This window comes from Aythya fuligula, chromosome 19, assembly GCF_009819795.1.
Source record: "Aythya fuligula isolate bAytFul2 chromosome 19, bAytFul2.pri, whole genome shotgun sequence".
Classification (NCBI taxonomy): domain Eukaryota; kingdom Metazoa; phylum Chordata; class Aves; order Anseriformes; family Anatidae; genus Aythya; species Aythya fuligula.
Genome location: NC_045577.1, coordinates 8,495,256 through 8,512,331, shown reverse-complemented (window position 1 = coordinate 8,512,331; position 17,076 = coordinate 8,495,256). Strand labels below are relative to the sequence as shown.

Sequence of the window (17,076 nt, the reverse complement as noted above, 5' to 3'; positions counted from 1 at the left end):
GCAATATACCACTTTTACAGTGAGCCCTTTGTGTTTCCAGCAACAAACACTTCTAAACCCTGCTCTCTAGTCTTGTAGCTGTAAACTCCTTCACCCCTTCCCATTACTGTCCCATCTCCAGCAATAATATCCCCTCCTCTGTTTATAAACAAACACCCTCAGAGGAAGTTCACAGGAAGAAAAGTTAGTTAATGAAAATCCACCAGGCACTCAGGTCCAGGCTGTGGGTTGGAGCCAGCAGGGTTGCTGGATGTTTCCTACTCTACATCTGCTTGTAGGAATTGCTTTGATGAGATGTCAGCCCGTCTGTCTGACTGTGTGTCTTTCTCTTCTTTTCCCTCTGTCGTGGAAAATGGGAAAAAAAGAGGGAGTCAAATTCTAACGTCAATCTGCTTCAGAATAATGAACAGCCTGGGCAGTTTTTGGGAACCCCAAGCAGGGGGATGAGCTTGAATGAACTTGTAGGATTCCTTGTTGATAAATCCACCAATTCTCTCTTCTCTTCTACCTTTCTCCCCACTGAAATCTAGATTCTGGCTCCTGGCAATACTGTTTGTTGCTTGGGAGTTGTGCAAAGGCTATAAAAGGACTAAAATAGCCCAAAGGACAATTATCCTGCTCTGTAGTCTGAGCACATGGATGATATATCTGGTGTCACACATCTCTCTCACTGGGCCACCAGTGTAAGGAGGTAGGGGTGAGCAGGGGCCGAGGAAGTAGCTAACACGGGGCTGTGCACTCACCGTGAGCTCTGCAGCAAGGACAGACAGGCATGGTAATGGTGCTGTCAGCTGGAAAACACAAAATGCTTTCGCTTGCTCCAGAGGCCCCCTAACTCCCCCCCAGCACAGGGGGAACCCAAGCAAAAGATCATTTTCTTGTGACTTCTCCTGGCTTGTGCTTTTCGGATTGAACCTTGGTGGTCTCAGATGGGAGGTAAGGGAATTAGGGGGTTGGTTCCCTCCAGGAGACACTGGAATCCTCCTTTGAAAAGCCTCTCTGGCTATTCAAGATGCATGGGAAAATGAGGAGATAAAGAAAAGCTGTGGGAGTGGGGGAGGCTGCATTGGTAGGGTTGTGGTTCCTTGCTCACCCAGAGGTGTGCTATCAGCACAGTGCTCCTGCCCCAGGCTCCCCCTCTTCCTCCTCTAAAAGGAGTGAGTGCCTTTGGCAAGTGGGGATGTGCGAGCCTTCCCAGGTACTCTAGACGTGAAAGCTGTGGTCCTGCCTTTAGTTCTAAGAGCCTCGAAAGTTTAGATGTATTACAAAAGGTCTCCAGTGCTGGCAGAATCTCTTTACCTTAAAATGTGATGGTTTCAAGTAGTCTTATCTGTTGCTTTTTGTTGGAAGAGCAGTTTCTCTTATTGTACAAATATTTTCTGGCATGTAATTAATAGCCTTATCTGTAAGACTGTTCCAGTGTGGTCTCTCCACCTCCCACCCTAATGCAGGGGGGAGACAATCAGAACCGAGCATTTTGCATCGCAGCATGGGCAGAGTTTATCAGTTGTTGCACAATCTCTTTGCCTGTGAACAGATTAAAAAGAGAAGGGGGGAAAATGGACCTGATTTATACTGGTGAGCTTCCTCCAAGAATTCCAGGATAACTATCAACAGTTTGTCCTAGGAGGAAAGTTGAGTGCTTCGTTCTTGCCCTTTGAAGAGCTCTGAATTAATGAAGAGCAGAGTACCAGCGTATCTTCTGCTCTTCTTTGAGCTGGGAAAGATTGGAATTCCCCAAAGTCCTCTTGCTCGGGATGGTTTAATCAAACAGACTGTTTACATTCTGTGTCTCACCAGAGGCAATGCTAAATCTGGGGTGGTCTTCAGCTATACGCCATAATACTAGGGGTTTATTTTATTTTATTTTAAACATCAGCATACCACCAGTTTTACTGGGAAATGGCCGTATCCAAACACCTGCAGGCTCCATGGAACAAGCCAGAGAGAGAAGCAACAGCAGCTGCATCTCAGAGGCCAAATGAGCTGCACGGGGATCTGTGTTTCTTCTCTGGCCTGGTGTCTGCAGGGTTGGGATTTGGCAGCAAAGGTGGGCCAGGAGCCCTTGCACTCGCGGAGGACACACGTCCCAGAAGTAGGGAGGTGAGCCCTGGACCAAACTTTCCTCTGTCTCAAGTGCTGAAGGCAGAGGCAGAGAGGCAGGGGCCCTTCTGCCCCAGCCGTGTGTGTCTGACCCACTGTGATGGCCAAACTGTTTCGGCGAGCATGCCCTCTAACCGTTTCTGTGCTCTGGTACTTAAGAAAGCACTATATGAAATGGGATCTGTGTATCTCATGAGAGAGAGGGAAGAAGGAAACGAGATTAGAGCAGCTCTTCCTACCATCACCTCTCATATCCCCTCCCTCGGGATAAACGTCTCTTGCGCCTGTATTGAGAAGCCACCACTTTATTGCACATCTGTAGTACTGAAATGGGCCAGAAACCTTGAATCGGGATCTAAACTTCTGTTCGGATACATTAAAAAAATAAATAAATAAATAAAAATACTTTGGTATCTTCTGGAAGTGACGTATTTCCGCTCCCCATGCACAAGATCCTCAGTGCATCACCGAGGAGCACGCACGTAAGTAGGCAATGTGGACGACATTCTTCCAAACCCAAGCAGCCCAACCAGCTGTTCGGCAGAGACGTTGTTTATTGAGAGTTGTCAATGTGTTCAACACATGGTGTCCTTTGCGCTGATGAGCTTGCAGCCTGGCTTTTATGGGGTTTCTCTGACACTTGTCAAACACTGGTGACAGGGCAGGCTTGACGAGGCACACGTTTTTATGGGGATGTTATGGGCATTGCAACAAGATGTTCTGTAAGGAGAGGCGAGGCAGAGACTCGCTGGCAGAGAGGAAAACAAAGGCAGTTGCAAAAGGTTCCCTTTTTTTTTTTTTTTTTTTTTTTTGCTGGTGGTTTCGGGAAGAGAACAGCAATTTCCTTTAGCAATAAATTAGATGCTTTGGGAGAAAGAAAGGGTGTTTGGTTAGACAGTGGTGAAACTGCTGTGTTGAGAGAAGTAGGCTCCCTCTTCTGTTAATTCAGGCTTCTTATTCTGGGCCAGAGCGCTTGGAGGTGCACAGATTGCTCTGGGATTTTAGTTACTCTGCAGCTGCTCTGAGGTGCCTTCAGCTCTGTCCTTTGCATCTGTGAAGGTGGGATAATGGCTCTCAGCAGTCCTCAGAGGGACACTGTGTGTAAGGAAGAGGTAATAACACCCGCGCAGCTCTTTGATCATGTATGATGCGGTAAATGGCAAATGCCACGCCGCTATACTGAAAGAAAGAAATGCTCAGCCCAGCAGTCCCCTTGGCCCGGGTCACACCAGGTCCCTGCAGCCTTGTGCAGCTCGAAAGAGAGAACTGAGGTTGTAGAGTGCCGAAGAGAGAAAAAGAGGCAGATCTTGCCAATCTCATCCTTATCTATTTGTCCAATCTTTTTCTCTTGACTTGTGTAAGCTCGTATTCGTGATTATCACAGGTATTTGTTTTCCCCTACTGAAAAACAGAGCTGTTGCCTGAACAGTGTGACTCTGGCCTCATTCCCTCCTATTCAGCACAATGCAATCTTGGCTCTTTACTAGTTAATATTTTCTGTCAACAACCTGCAAGAAAACATAAAATCAGGGCTGATAAATTTTGCAGATGTTGCAGAGTTCAGGGAGTGGTAAACAATGACCAACACAGGACTCTCATTTGGGTGTTTTCATAAATTGAGAACATGCAAACAGTATGCATCAGAGTAAAGCCAAATGTGAAGTCATACATATAGAAAGGAGGCAGGTCGTACAGAAAGGCTGGCTGCCGGGGGAAGGATCCTTCACCTGGAAGCTAAATGGGTAGGAGTAGCGCCGTGTCGGAGTAGATAAAGCATCTGAATGTGAACTGCCGATGTGATGCTGCGGCCAAAGGTTTAGAGTCATCGTTTGCTTTGTAAACACGGAAGCATTGAACAGGACGGGGAGGTTGTGTTATCCTGGTGCTGACAATGGGGAAGCTGCTGCTGGAGTAGTTTGTCCAGTCCTGGTGTCCACAGCTTAAGAAGGATATTGTATGAGAGAGGATTTAGAGGAAAAAACAATCTTGAGAGTAATTATAGGATTTGTAACAAGTCTTAAAGTATTTGACTCAAGAAGATTAAGAGGTGACTTGATCATCGTGATCTTTAAGTATATGGTTAGGAAACAGTAATCTGATGATTGGAGTTTGGAAATCTAATAATAGAGGATATGAAAAATCCAATGAATGCACATGGGGACTAAGCAGCTTCAGAGCAGAGAGAAGATGCCCTCTTTTAGCCATGAAAGCAGTCAGCATTGAAAAGCCTTTCCAAGTAGGATGGTAGAATATTGTTACTAGGTTCTTTTAAATCATAAAAGCAGTATTTTTCTAAATTGCAAGTTCTTGTTTAAAGAGGAGTTAATTCTGTCCTGAGCCATATTTTTGTCTGACTGCTTCTAATGTCATATCACTTTGGGGGTTTCAGTTAATACCCCAAAAATGGGAATGGCATGAAACTGTGTCAGGAGAGGTTCAGACTGGGTATCAGGAAAAGGTTCTGAAAGGGTGGTTGGGCCCTGGAACAGGATCCCCAGGGACATGGTCACAGCACCAAGTCTGCCAGAGCTCAAGGAGCACTTGGGCAATGATCTCAGATGTGGCTAAATGTTTAGGTAGTCCTGTGTGGAGCCAGGAATTGGACCCAATGATCCTTGCGGGTCCCATCTGTCTTGGGATATTCCATGATTCTAAACAATTGAAGCAAACAGTAGCATGCTGACTTCTAATCCTTTAATTTTCCAGTATATCCATGGGTTCTCCTTGAAACCGGTAGAGTATTTCTAAATTACATTTCTAATTACTATTACACTTCTAGCTCTTTGTAGGGATTCCTGGGCACAGAAGCTGGAGCACAGTTCCTGACAATGTCAGGGCTGTGGAGCTAACACAGCAACAGCCATTGAAAACAAAGAAGTGAATGAGAAGGCAGGGAATAAGCTTGGGGGGACTTTAGTTTGTCATCTCCTTGTTGCGTGGTCTGTCTCTGTCTTGGGGCAGAGCAGCAGTGCTGAATCCTCTTCAGAAGGTTTGTTGGCTGTATGCTGAAGCGACCTGTTCCTGTGACTTTGGCCAAGTTGCAGACACAGACCTACGTTAATGACAGTCTGCTCCAGAACACTAATTTCACACAAACCATCCGCAGCTGGAGACCTTTCCTGAAAATCAAATGCTCCAAATGTCCCAGCCTGCTCGCTCGAACACACATGTTCGTGGATGTGTAGCACATGAGCAGAGAACATAGTCCATGTACATACTTCTTTGTTAGTCTTCATTTCTTTGGTTCCAGATTTAACCCAAAATGGAAGGGGCTGAAATAACACAAGAAAGGTTGGACATACGATATTTCCTGCTGCTCAGTTAAACACAAGAATTGCCAAAAAACTTCCAAGGTAGCTTGTTTCTTTTACATTTTTCTCCCATTTCTGCAGGCTCGAGAAGGTCAATTACTTTTGAGAAGCATTTGACTTTGGCAACGTTCATGGAAAGTGAACTAGAATTATGACCTTTTGGAGGTTTGCCTGTCGCTGTCCCATCTTGTCCTTTAAGAATTAAGGGCTGAATTTTCAGCTCCAGCCTTCAGTTTAATAGGTGTGAATTTGTTTCTGTACACTTCTAAGACACTGCTAGTATTTGTGTGAGGTTTTTCTTTCAGATGTCTGTTTATTTGTGCTCACAGATCAAGTGATCACTGATATTTGTATTGCAGAAATACAGGCTCAGGTATTTCCAGGAGGAAAATCATGCCCGAACAAATGGCATTGGATTCAAACTGAGCAGAAAAATGGAGCTCTAAGATTATATACTCAAGTTAGTATGTGGTGACTACAGCCTATCTGGAATGCATACTATAGTAGTTATATCATGTTAGAGAGGCAGGTTTTTTTCAGCAGGATGTTTCCTAGAAAGCAAAAATATCTCTGTGGTTTGTGTATGGGTTTGGAACTTGTATGCAAGTATGGAGTGGGGAATTTGAGGCATGAAATAGTCATGATTAGAGAGGGCCCGGATCCCTTTTAAAAGCGACAGCAGAAAACAGGCACAGTGAGCTCTGTTCTGTCTGCTGTTACTGCACGCTGTTCTGTGTGCTGCATCTGAAACACTTCTGTTAAGGTTGGCATATTCCTCAGTTGCTTCTATTGAGTATAGGAAAGATGCAGTCATATGGGAAAGCCAGATGCAATAAGATATTTGAGTCTGGATAGGGTCTGAGATACTTTTGCAATAAGAGATTTAATTCTCACAGAGGCCAAGATCTTGCATGGTATAAATCAGTGTAAATGCACTGGAACTACTCAGTTTTGCACTCACAAAGTATCTGCCCAAGAATGTTCTCAAAATCCAATTAAATAACTAGAACTGTTTCATGTGGAAATGCCCCTCAGTTACAAAGACAAGCCTAAGCTATCATGATGTGATTTTTACAGTCTCCTTGCAGGGTGCCCTAGTTTGCATTCATGGAATTTTTTGTTTTTGTTTTGTTTTTGTAATAATGTGGATGTTGGCCATCTGTCTGATCCCAGAAAGGTTGTAAGGTTGTTCCCACTCCCCAGGTTCTCTTCCCACTCCCTCATTGATCATAATGTTTGATTTAGGTGCCACTAGATTTCCTTCTTTGTTCTCTCGCCCTAACCTCCTCCCCCCAAACACACATGCATTGTGCAATGGTGTAAAAGCTCTTCTCTCTGCAGCTGGGAGTAGTAACTGCTCAGCTGGTTCCAGTGCTGCCCTAAAGCTGCTGTAAAGGTCAGTGACAAGGGAATTCTAAAAAGCAAAACAAGCTGTGTTGTTGTCCCCCCTTCCACTCTGGCCGTGTACTTTGAGCAGCACCGCAAGCAATCTCGCGCTAGACCTCCGCTCCTCGCCTCTCTGCATTTCTGGCCGTTGTGAGGGTTCAGTGGGGCAGCACGTCGGGAGGTCTTCCAGTACAGCTACGGGCTTGGCCACTGCTGCCGCTGATTGACTCGCAGTGCTCGTCAGGCACAAAGCACATTGTGAAAGGAAATGCCATATTGAACTCCCAGTGAGCCGATGGGTATTGTGCACGGTCATCTGATGGCACAGATGTGCCCCTAATAATCCTTCCAGGAGAACATTTCCTCCTGGGATGCTCTGGCCATCTGATCTGCTCTGAGGTATGCTGACCTATCTTGACCCAGTTTATGATCAATTCTCTCTGCTGTTTTCTAAAAGGAGCCCAGAAATGCCACTTTATCATTTAGATTGCCTGGAAGTTACGGTGTTACGTGTCTGTCCCTTCCATAGAAGATTCTCTGTTTGCTCTCAAGCATTATCTCTTAGAAAAGGGAGGAAAGCCACTCTGTGTTAGCATGCACAAAAGTAAATTTGTCAGTAGAGCTTTGATAGCTAATCAGTATTTGGCTAATAGCACAGGGAGGAGGAGGAGACCTGGAAGCAGAGTAACGTATGTGCCACCAAGCACGTTGTTGGGTCCTTTGTGTGCATAGAGTGTCCCTTCCACCAGTGTGCTGTTGTGTTTTGTCCTCTTTGTAGGTTTGTGTGTGCCTCCAGTTCTGCAAGTGTTACTTGCGTGTGCCTGTGAGAGATGGATGATTTTCATTCATGCCTCTTGATACGTATCCATCCATATGTTTTGCAACATCTGCTTTTAACGTGGGAATGATGTTAAAGCTGAACTTCCCTAAAGGTGAACACGCTGCCTGAGCTACAATAGGATGGTTAATTCGTAACCCGGGTCTGCTGACCAGTGAACATAGGTACGCTCTGAAGCTGAAAGGTGTTCAGGTAACTTTAAACCAGACCAACAAACTTACTGAGCGCTTTCCATTCACATTTTGAAGGAAATCTGGGTTTTCATGAACACCAAACTGCTTTATTATCAGTGGACCTCACTAAATTGTCTAAAACTGGCAGCCACCAACCTGATTCTTGTCTGAATCAAACTTGATGAAAAGCCTTCCGTGTTTATGGCATACACCAGTGATTTCCAGAAGAAGCATACTGGTGGCTGCAGAGTTGATCACTTAAAGTACTATCCCAGAAAGGACTGCCCATACTACCTTAATACTGTCCCCATGTGTGCATGTGTTATGCGTATCTCTAATAACATGGACACATAATGGTTTTCCAAGCTTCAGCCCAAAATATTTGATTGTTTCTGAGAACAAGGCAGGAGAAATAAATTGTTCTGCAGATATTAGAAAATTCTTACCCTTGTTCTGTGAAATGTTCCTGGGCTCCTAGACTTTACAGCAGGGCCTGAAGTTTGACCCTTGTGAAGGATGTGCTTTTTTCTTTCCATCTGAAAGCCCACCCAAACGTGGTTATTGGATCATAAACAGCCACAGTTTGTTAACCAAGTACCAGTCTCCACTGGTTCTGCAGCTTTATTGTGAAATGCTTAGGGAGATCTAGATAAGAAGCCAAGCTTCCCACTAATACTTGTTTATGCTGATACTGTATACAAAGAAGCCCTTGCAAAAGCAGTACCCGGTCCAAGGATGACCCTGTTACACTACCGCAAGGGCTGAAGCTCACTGCTCTGTGCCATCTGGTTAGGCAGCATAGTGTGTTCACTTACACCTCAAAATCCCTCACAATCTAATAATTTCTCACTAACCCCAGCCTAGCAGATCTGTTTGCAGTAAGCTCTTATATACTATTAGCGGGTATATTCTCACAATAGGCTCAGTGAAGTGTCACTAATATGATTGTCCATGCCAGTGGCTGCTCTGTTGCAGCCTACATGTTTTTCTTATCAGAAGGGAGGGATTTGTGTAATGTTTGTAACTAACAAGCCACTACAAATTCATGTTTGCTGTTTTAGCCTTTCTCACCTCCCTGCTTCCAGGCTTCAAGGTATCTTGCTGAGTGTACAAGTGGCTGGGAGTTTGAGAAATGGTACAGAATATGTGCTTAACTTAAAGCTATATGGCAATTATATAAAGGTTCTGGTATTGCAAAGAGCCTTGTACCAAATTCTCAACATTAGACAGTCATAGCTGTATTAGGCTTTCTCTTTCTACAGGATGAGGTTCCTGCCTTTCATGTCAAAATGAAAAGAACTCCATCCTTCCGTCTTGGATCTGAATCCTATTGCATAGCTTGTAAATGGTAATATCTGGTCTGAATTTAGCTAGATTGATAGCAGCAGCAAACATCCCCTTCTTCCTCACTTAAGTAGTATATTGCCACCTGAGCAAGTCTCAGGTGGTTTGCCTGAGACACAACTCATCTCAGGGGGTGACCTCAGGAGGCCTCTTAGCTGCGTTGGAAATGGTATAGACAGAGATGTTGCCTTAAGTACTCTGGACTTTGAATTATTTAACTATTGTGGAAGGAAGCTGGGGGCTGGGAGAAGTACAGCAAAGGAAAGGAGAGATTATTTCTCCCCTTTGTAAAACTATATTGGGTTCAACATCATACCATCAAATATCCAGTGCAGAACTCAAGAACTGCTCCAGTGGATCTTCGCTGACTTATCCAATTGCATGGAACATGGGGATACTTAACCCAAATCTGTCGGTTTTAATTATTTTCCTCTGGCCAGATAAAAGCTTTCTATAGGTTCCTGTAGAATATTTGCTCTTTCAAGCGTTCCTCTGTGCTTTGATACTAAACGATTAAAGCATGCTAAAGAAAAAAACAGCCCCAACCTTTAGCTCCCTGTTCTTGGGCCCCCTGACTGCAGCTTTGATTGTTGACCTAAATTCCCCTTTCATAACTGAGTCCTGTCACCTCTGGTTGTAGTCTCCCAGCAAAACAGGCACGGCCAACTTTCAGAAGTGCGGGGCACTATTTTCCGTTCTGCCTTGCACGGCTGTGACTGGCTCCACAGCACACCTGATGTGTTCAAAGTTGAACTGACCTCCTTCTTCCCCTTCCCCCAGCCTCAGCTTCTGGAAAATAAAGCATAACAAGTCTCTTTTTTTTTTTTTTTTTTTTTTTTCCCTTCCTATTGCTCAGCAAAGGGGCGAAACTTTGTTCTGCGTAAAGAAATAAATTCTTAGGTAATGGCTGGGCTGATTAGTGGAAAGATTGCTGTTTGCAAGATGTAAGAAACAGCACTGAGGCAACCAGGGGAGGTCTGGAGTCTGTTATTGATAATATTAAAATGGATTACAGCAGCTTGCTTGGGCTACTTCGGCCTCTTCTTTCAAGCTGTGCCCACAGAGAGAGCTTCTTACGCCTCCAGCAGCTACAGCCTTTAGCTGTGCATCCCTGTTTCTCTGGGGCTGCTCCCGATAATCCTTTACTCCAACCTCGGCATCGTGAGCTCAGTTACGGAGCTCAGTTACGGCAAAGCCTCGTGTCCTCACCCGGGACGTTGTTCCCGGAGTGGCTGTTCATGAGCCCAGAGCACGGGTCCTGCGCGCGGAGGCCCCTCTGCTGCAGTCCCGGTGAAGGCCTGGGAACAAACTGAGGTGTAAATCATGGCTGGGGCTCCCTGGGGGAGCACAGGTGTGATGAGCAGTTGTATTCCGGAGCAGTTGTGGGTTGGTAGCCAAACAAGTGATATTTCACTTGTAAGAAAAAAAGGCAGAGACTGTACTTCTGGTTTTCCCTATTTGCTTTTTGGCACCAGGCCTTCGGGGTTTAATCTTCCAGCAGTCCTCAGTACCTCGGTGCCTTAGGAATTTACTGTTCCAGCATGGGACAAACATGATGGGGTGGAAGGAGCCCGATGGGCCATCAGAGGCCCCCCCTGTCTCAGCCCACGGGAACGTGGCATCCCGAAGTGTTCGCGCTCCTCCGGAGCTGTCTGAAAAGTGACTCACTTCTGTGCGGAAGGACGGTTACCGATGACTCTTACTGGAAAGCTGAACTAGTGCCTCTTCTTTTTTTAATAAAAGATAAATTCTGTTTTAATCCTCCGGGCTTCAGGAATAGGAACTTTACAGGGAAAAAAATCACTCAGACTGAGGGGTGAGAAGGGCTGTCAGTATTCTTCTCAGCTGCAGCTCCATCCCTTTCTAGCAACTCAAGGCAAGCAGAAGTGAGGAAAACTGTTTGCTGCTGTATGAGACTTGTACATATTTTTTTAATCTAATTGCTGTGGGGAAAACAAACATCAGTTTTATTTCGCACCATTTCTTGGCTCGGAAACTTGAGGCATATTCGCCAAATTGTGGTTTTGCAGTCGTTGGCTTGAGTCTCATTTACCATGAGGCCTCTTTACACCACTCTTGGTTTCTTAAGGGACACCAAGTAGCTAAAAATGTCCTTTGACACATTATTGTAAAGAATTCCCCGTGTAAATGAGCATCTAAACTCTGTATGTTTTTCATGTAAATGTTGGTTGTGGTCACAGCTGAATTTTGAAATTCAGTGTCAACCATTGTGAGGGGGTGATTTTACTCAAAAACAGCCTTGTTTGGGGTAAAAGAGGCCTCTTCTTGTTTGAAATGTTCTTAATTATGTCTAAGAAATAACTCATGGCTATGGAACCTTTTACTAAATTGAAATAAATTGTGAAAACATCAAATTATTCAGTTTTCAGAAGTTCTGGCAATTATTTCACATGTCCCTCATCCAATGGTTTTGCCCTTATTAGTTGTCATAGAAGAAGTAATAAATTCTTTTATTATGACATCCAAAGTCCCAGCTGAAATTAGTTTCATTGTGCTGGGGACAAAACGGAAAAGTGACACTCCCTTAGCCGGAGGATTCATAGTCTAAAGCCAAAAGTAAGCGAAGGACTGGGAAAGTAGGTACAGCATATACAAGCAAAAGAAGGTCATAAAGAAATGGCACGACTGTGCAAGTTATAGGGAGTGTGGGTTTCTCATCCCTTTTCGTATTATTTTTCCTTTCTCTTAAGAATAAAACAAGTCTTCCTGCTGAAAGTATTGTGATCAATCCATCTTTTCATCAAGAGTTGGATGTATGTAATAGTAAAAGTTTGAGAAAAGAATACTGCATGCGACATATGGATTCAGTAATGACCTTTGCCCTAAACTAGAAAATGTAAGGAACTGGAATAGTAGACTGTTTTAGTTCAGCAGCTTTCATACTGACATGTTCAGTGGTGTCCCTATTGTCGCTGTTTTTTTTTCTTTTTCTGCCCTCCTTTGGCTCCCTGTAAATCTTGAATTGATGGCAGCTGTTTGAGCCAAACTCAAGACACGTTGCATCACATCAGGGTTTAAATGCTCAAAAGCAAGGGAGGATTGCTACTATTCTGTAGTATTCCTCCAGCAGCTCCATCTGTTCAGCTGAGGTCAATCACTAGCATCATGCAGCACTTCAGAGAGAGAGGAAGATGTTCTTTAATCCTGGCTAGGAAACTGAATTTCCATTCCACAATAATTTATTAGTTCTTTAGGGGAATATTTCCAGCCCCGGTCAGTACAAAAAGCCAAAAAACTTGACCCTTAAAGACTGTATGGTGGACTTCCTCAGAGCTGGAGACCCCAGAAGCCTGTTCCAGGACTTCCAGCCCTCCGTCCGACAGCAGGGAGCTTGGATGCCGTAAGACACAGGTGGAGCAGCTATTGCGTGCACAGCTGCCCTGGGCCTGCAGGCCTGGAGAATTCGCATGCTGGGCTGCAAAGGTGGCAGGAGAAAGCTCTGTTAAAAAATGTCTGACCAGCTCTGATGGTCTTATTATGATGAGATCATAGTGTACCTATAAAAAGGTCTCCTTTCAGGAGAGGTGGCTTCATTTCATGCTGGGTTCCATTTATAGGATACGCTTTTACTCTCTTTCTTCAGTATTTCCCACACTGGAAACAAAAGATATTCAATAACAGAAAGCTATTGAAACAGAATATGGACTCCCACAGAATTTTAATTTTCCAGAGTTGGGTATATTTTGGAACATCCCATGTCCTCACTTTTGTGCCCTGGCTTGCATGGATGCCATACCTCTATATAGGGCACGTCCAAATGTTTCTCTGGGGCAGGGGGGAGAATCAATAGAAGGCAGTCTCCCAGAAGAGGAAAGCTTTGTGTCTCTCCTGTAACGCCGCCGGTCTCTCTTCACACCCAGAGACAACTGTTTCCATCCTCGCCCAGTTGCCAGAGCCTCGCCCAGTTGCCAGAGACCCCTGCCTGCTATACTGGGATGGCAACTTTTTATGTCTCATTTTTATAACTTCTTTGTTTATGGCTTATTTGGAATTTGCCAACTGTCTTTGGAAACTATCATTGGAAAATACCTTCATTTGAGATTCATAAAAATGCAGACATTTATGGGCTCTAATACATCTCAAAAATGAATGCTTGCTAAAAGTATTTATTCCATAAAGAAGATGTAAAAACCCTCAAAAAACAGGAGATCCCTGACTCTAGAAGGTCACTGGTAGCTTGGCTTTCATATAATGAATTTCTCAGGTAAACATCCATCCCAGCAAATGTCGTTTTTTTTTTTTTTTTTTAGCATATTTGTTTTTTTCCTTCCCTGTTCCTCCTCCTCTCCTTTCCCGTGATCAGAAGTAGCAGTATAAACTAGAAGCTGGTCTCAAGAAGGTTTTGAACTGAGTGCGCCCTACAGATGAATAAACACATTACCTTCCGAACCCTGGGATCTCTCTTCCAAAGGCAACAGGAAAAGGGGGAGCTCAGAGTCCCTAGCAAAATACCAGCGTGCAGAAAAAAGCCCTGTTTAAATTTTTTTTTTAACTTTCCCATCAGAAGACTTTTTTGCGGGGGGAGGAGGAGGAAAGGGGAAGGGTGTGAGGAGCGAGGGGGAAGGTGGGTGCTGGGAGAGGGGAGGAAAAATACAGTGAATGCTCCTGTAACCTTTGCTCTGTTGATACTAGACAAGACTGCACTGTTAATGAGTGATTGTTAACAGATGGCTGTTGAGCAACTTAGTCAGAAGCAGAAGATGTTATTTGCTTGTAGTGCTGGGAGGGTTAGGGTGCAGGGGTGAGGTAAGGGGATATTTAGTCTTTTCATGAGGACTGAACTGTCAGAGATTTATGATTTTCGCTTAGGCTTTTGGAAGGGACGGCTTGGGGGAAGGAGCGCGTTCTACGTGCTGATAGTAGGAAGGCCATTGGCGCTGAAGGCTCTAATGATTATTTTTTCAGTCAAGGGGTCTCTGCAGCCCATGGCCTTTGAGAACCAAAAGATGGAAATGTATGTCTTTGACTTGCCAGACCTCATATCCCAGGCTGGGAAGGAGTGGGCTCTTACCATGTTTTGGAGCTGAGGACCAGTGGAGAGATCTTTAGATGTAGATCTGTGCTTTGTGCTCATGGTAAACAGTTAGGTACATTGGCGCATACCAGTGCAGGCTGATTCTTTACTGGTTTTTAATGGGCGTGAATTTGAAGGCAGCCTGAATGCGATGCATTTGCTCTCTGCAAGATTTGGGCACTTGATCCTGCCAAGGTTATTCTAGCCATTCGGTGTCTCTGGAGCTGTGTGGTGGTTAGATGTCGTGCTTATTGCCCGTGGTGGCCCTTGGCTAGATGGAAGGTGCAGTGCTGTCAGTGAAGCCACCAAGGACTGCCTCTTGAGAGCATTTTCAGCCAGTGAAGTATGGCTTGAATGAAGGCAAGACTGAATGCACAGTACAGCTTTATGCCGATAAGAGTTTGCAAAAGGGTTTTGGTCTTTGGTCAGGAGAGGGGAATCCCATTCATACATGCCACTGGCAAATCTTGACTTTTAATAGCAAGTCTTAACATGACCTCCCACAGTCACGTTCTGGATGATTTAATGCCTTTCGTGTATGCTGACTTTGTAATGTACATAGGTGAGTGTGTGTTTATACGTAGAGAGAGAGAGATTTATACAATTTAAAGACGAAATTCTTTATTTATTCTGTCATCCTTATTTATTCATATTTCTTTTTTGGGGGCACGTAGGACTTTATGACAAATGTTCTTACACCTCCCGTGACCGAGGATGGGTCCTGGGGATTAACACCGTCAGTGACCAGGGGAATAGAGACCCCCGCTATTTCTTCTCTCTGAAGACGGACCGTGCTCGCAAAGTTACCACCATTGCAGCACATCGCAGCTACCTCCCCAACCAGTGGGTGCATCTGGCTGCCACGTACGATGGGCACCTGATGAAACTCTATGTGAATGGTGCCCAGGTAGCCACAAGTGGAGAGCAAGTGGGCAGCATCTTCAGTCTTCTGACCTTGAAGTGCAAGGTGCTCATGGTTGGAGGAAATGCCCTGAACCAGAACTATCGGGGCTATGTAGAGCACTTCAGCCTCTGGAGGACAGCCCGGTCTCAGAAGGAGATCTTGTTGGACATGGGCCAGGCAATTCACAGACAAGACACGCCTCTACCTCAGCTAGTTCTTCAAGACAGTTTACTGAATGTGAAAAACACCTGGTCTCCCATGAAGGATGGCAGCAGTCCTCAGAACAAGTACAGCTACCATCATGGCTATTTGCTGGATACCAGCCTAGAGCCTCCTCTCTGCGGACAGACAGTCTGTGACAACACGGACGTCATTGCCAGCTACAACAAGCTCCCCAGCTTCCGCCGTAACAAAATAGTTCGCTACCGTGTGGTAAACCTCTATGATGACAAGCACCAGAACCCCACTGTCAGCCAGCAGCAGATCGAGTTCCAGCATCAGCATTTAAACGAGGCTTTCAGCCGCTACAACATCACCTGGGAGCTGGAGGTGCTGGAGGTGAAGAACTCTTCCCTTCGCCACCGACTCATCCTGGCCAACTGCGATATCAGCAAGATCGGGGATGAGAACTGTGATCCCGAGTGCAACCACACCTTGACTGGCTACGACGGGGGAGACTGCCGACACGTGCGCCACACGCTCTTCAACAAGAAGAAGCAGAACGGTGTGTGTGACATGGATTGTAATTACGAGAGATACAACTTTGATGGTGGGGAATGCTGTAACCCGGAGATAACAGAAGTCACCAAGACATGCTTTGACCCATATTCTCCTTACAGGTAGGCAATTTCTTAAACGAGATTTTTATGTTCATATTAATGAATATCTGTCTAGGTATTGATCAGCCTGCTGGCTGCTGAACCATTATGTTATTGACATTACAGGCTTTGGCATTTTTTCTTCATTTATTTTTTTCCATAGTATTTGGCTCACATTGCAATTACCTGTATGCAATCTCAGTAATGGTCTTGACAGCGTCTTGCCGTTGAATTGGTTTTCCCTATCTAGACTAAACAAAGCTAGCACTAAAGACTGAAACAGACGTTGTCAGAAGACCCATCAGTTGTTGGTTATGAGCAGTATGTTGAGGTATTGCACAGATAATTTTAACCAGAGACTCTTAGGAATGAAGATTATATGCCATGGGAAGCTCATATGTATTTGGAGAGTGAAGAGCCCTTCAGGCACGGAACACAAATACTCTTAGGTATACTTTAATTTTGTAGGTACCTTTGGAGGTAGGAAGGTTATTCTATATTCTGAATGCTATGTGAGTACTGATTTCTGTAAGCACTGCTGTGGAGGGGCTGCTGAGTCCAGGGGTTATGAGGAGGGAGGTGGGTACCAGATTCTTGGGAGTGCTGTTGCACATGTTGGGTGGGTGACTGAATTCTTCTGTGTTCCTCTATGTAGATATGAAAGCAGGGGTAGAATCATAGAATCATTCAGGTTGGAAAAGACTTCTAAGATCATCTAGTCCAACCTTTAATGTAATGCCACTTTATCACAAGTGGGAGAGGAGATTTCTGTGGATGGATGTGAGTTTATAAAATCATGAGGTGCTCAGCTAATGGCCTCTTCGTGTTGTAGTCTGAAGAGGGTCATCCCCGAGTAACTTCAATCAATTGAGTAGATCATAGCTACAATTACTTCAATGTGCTTTTGGGTATTTTCAGAGAAGAGTCAGTATGTTTCAATTAAAAAAAAAAGTTTCCTGTGGATGAGTTAGTGATATAAACACACAGAAGATTCTGTCAGAAATTCTGCAGAACTCTGCAGAAATTCTGTCATCTGTATCCCATGTTAAAGCTTTTGGGGGAAATTTCTGGAGTCATGGTGGAAAACCATAAGACAGTCAGAACACCCTGTGTTGTCAACACTGAAATTCAGGTTAAGAAGGAAAGTATGAGCTGTTCTGGAGT

At 44.6% G+C, this 17,076-nt stretch overlaps 1 protein-coding gene across 1 annotated transcript in view; it reads left to right on the top strand.

The window, feature by feature from the left end:
• PAPPA (pappalysin 1) overlaps positions 1 to 17,076 on the top strand; it is a 181,060-nt gene that overhangs the window by 11,201 nt on the left and 152,783 nt on the right. Inside the window, exon 2 of the mRNA XM_032200161.1 lies at positions 14,865 to 15,933. Within this exon, the coding sequence (XP_032056052.1) occupies positions 14,865 to 15,933 (1,069 nt within the window). The remainder of the gene's footprint in view (positions 1 to 14,864; positions 15,934 to 17,076) is intronic.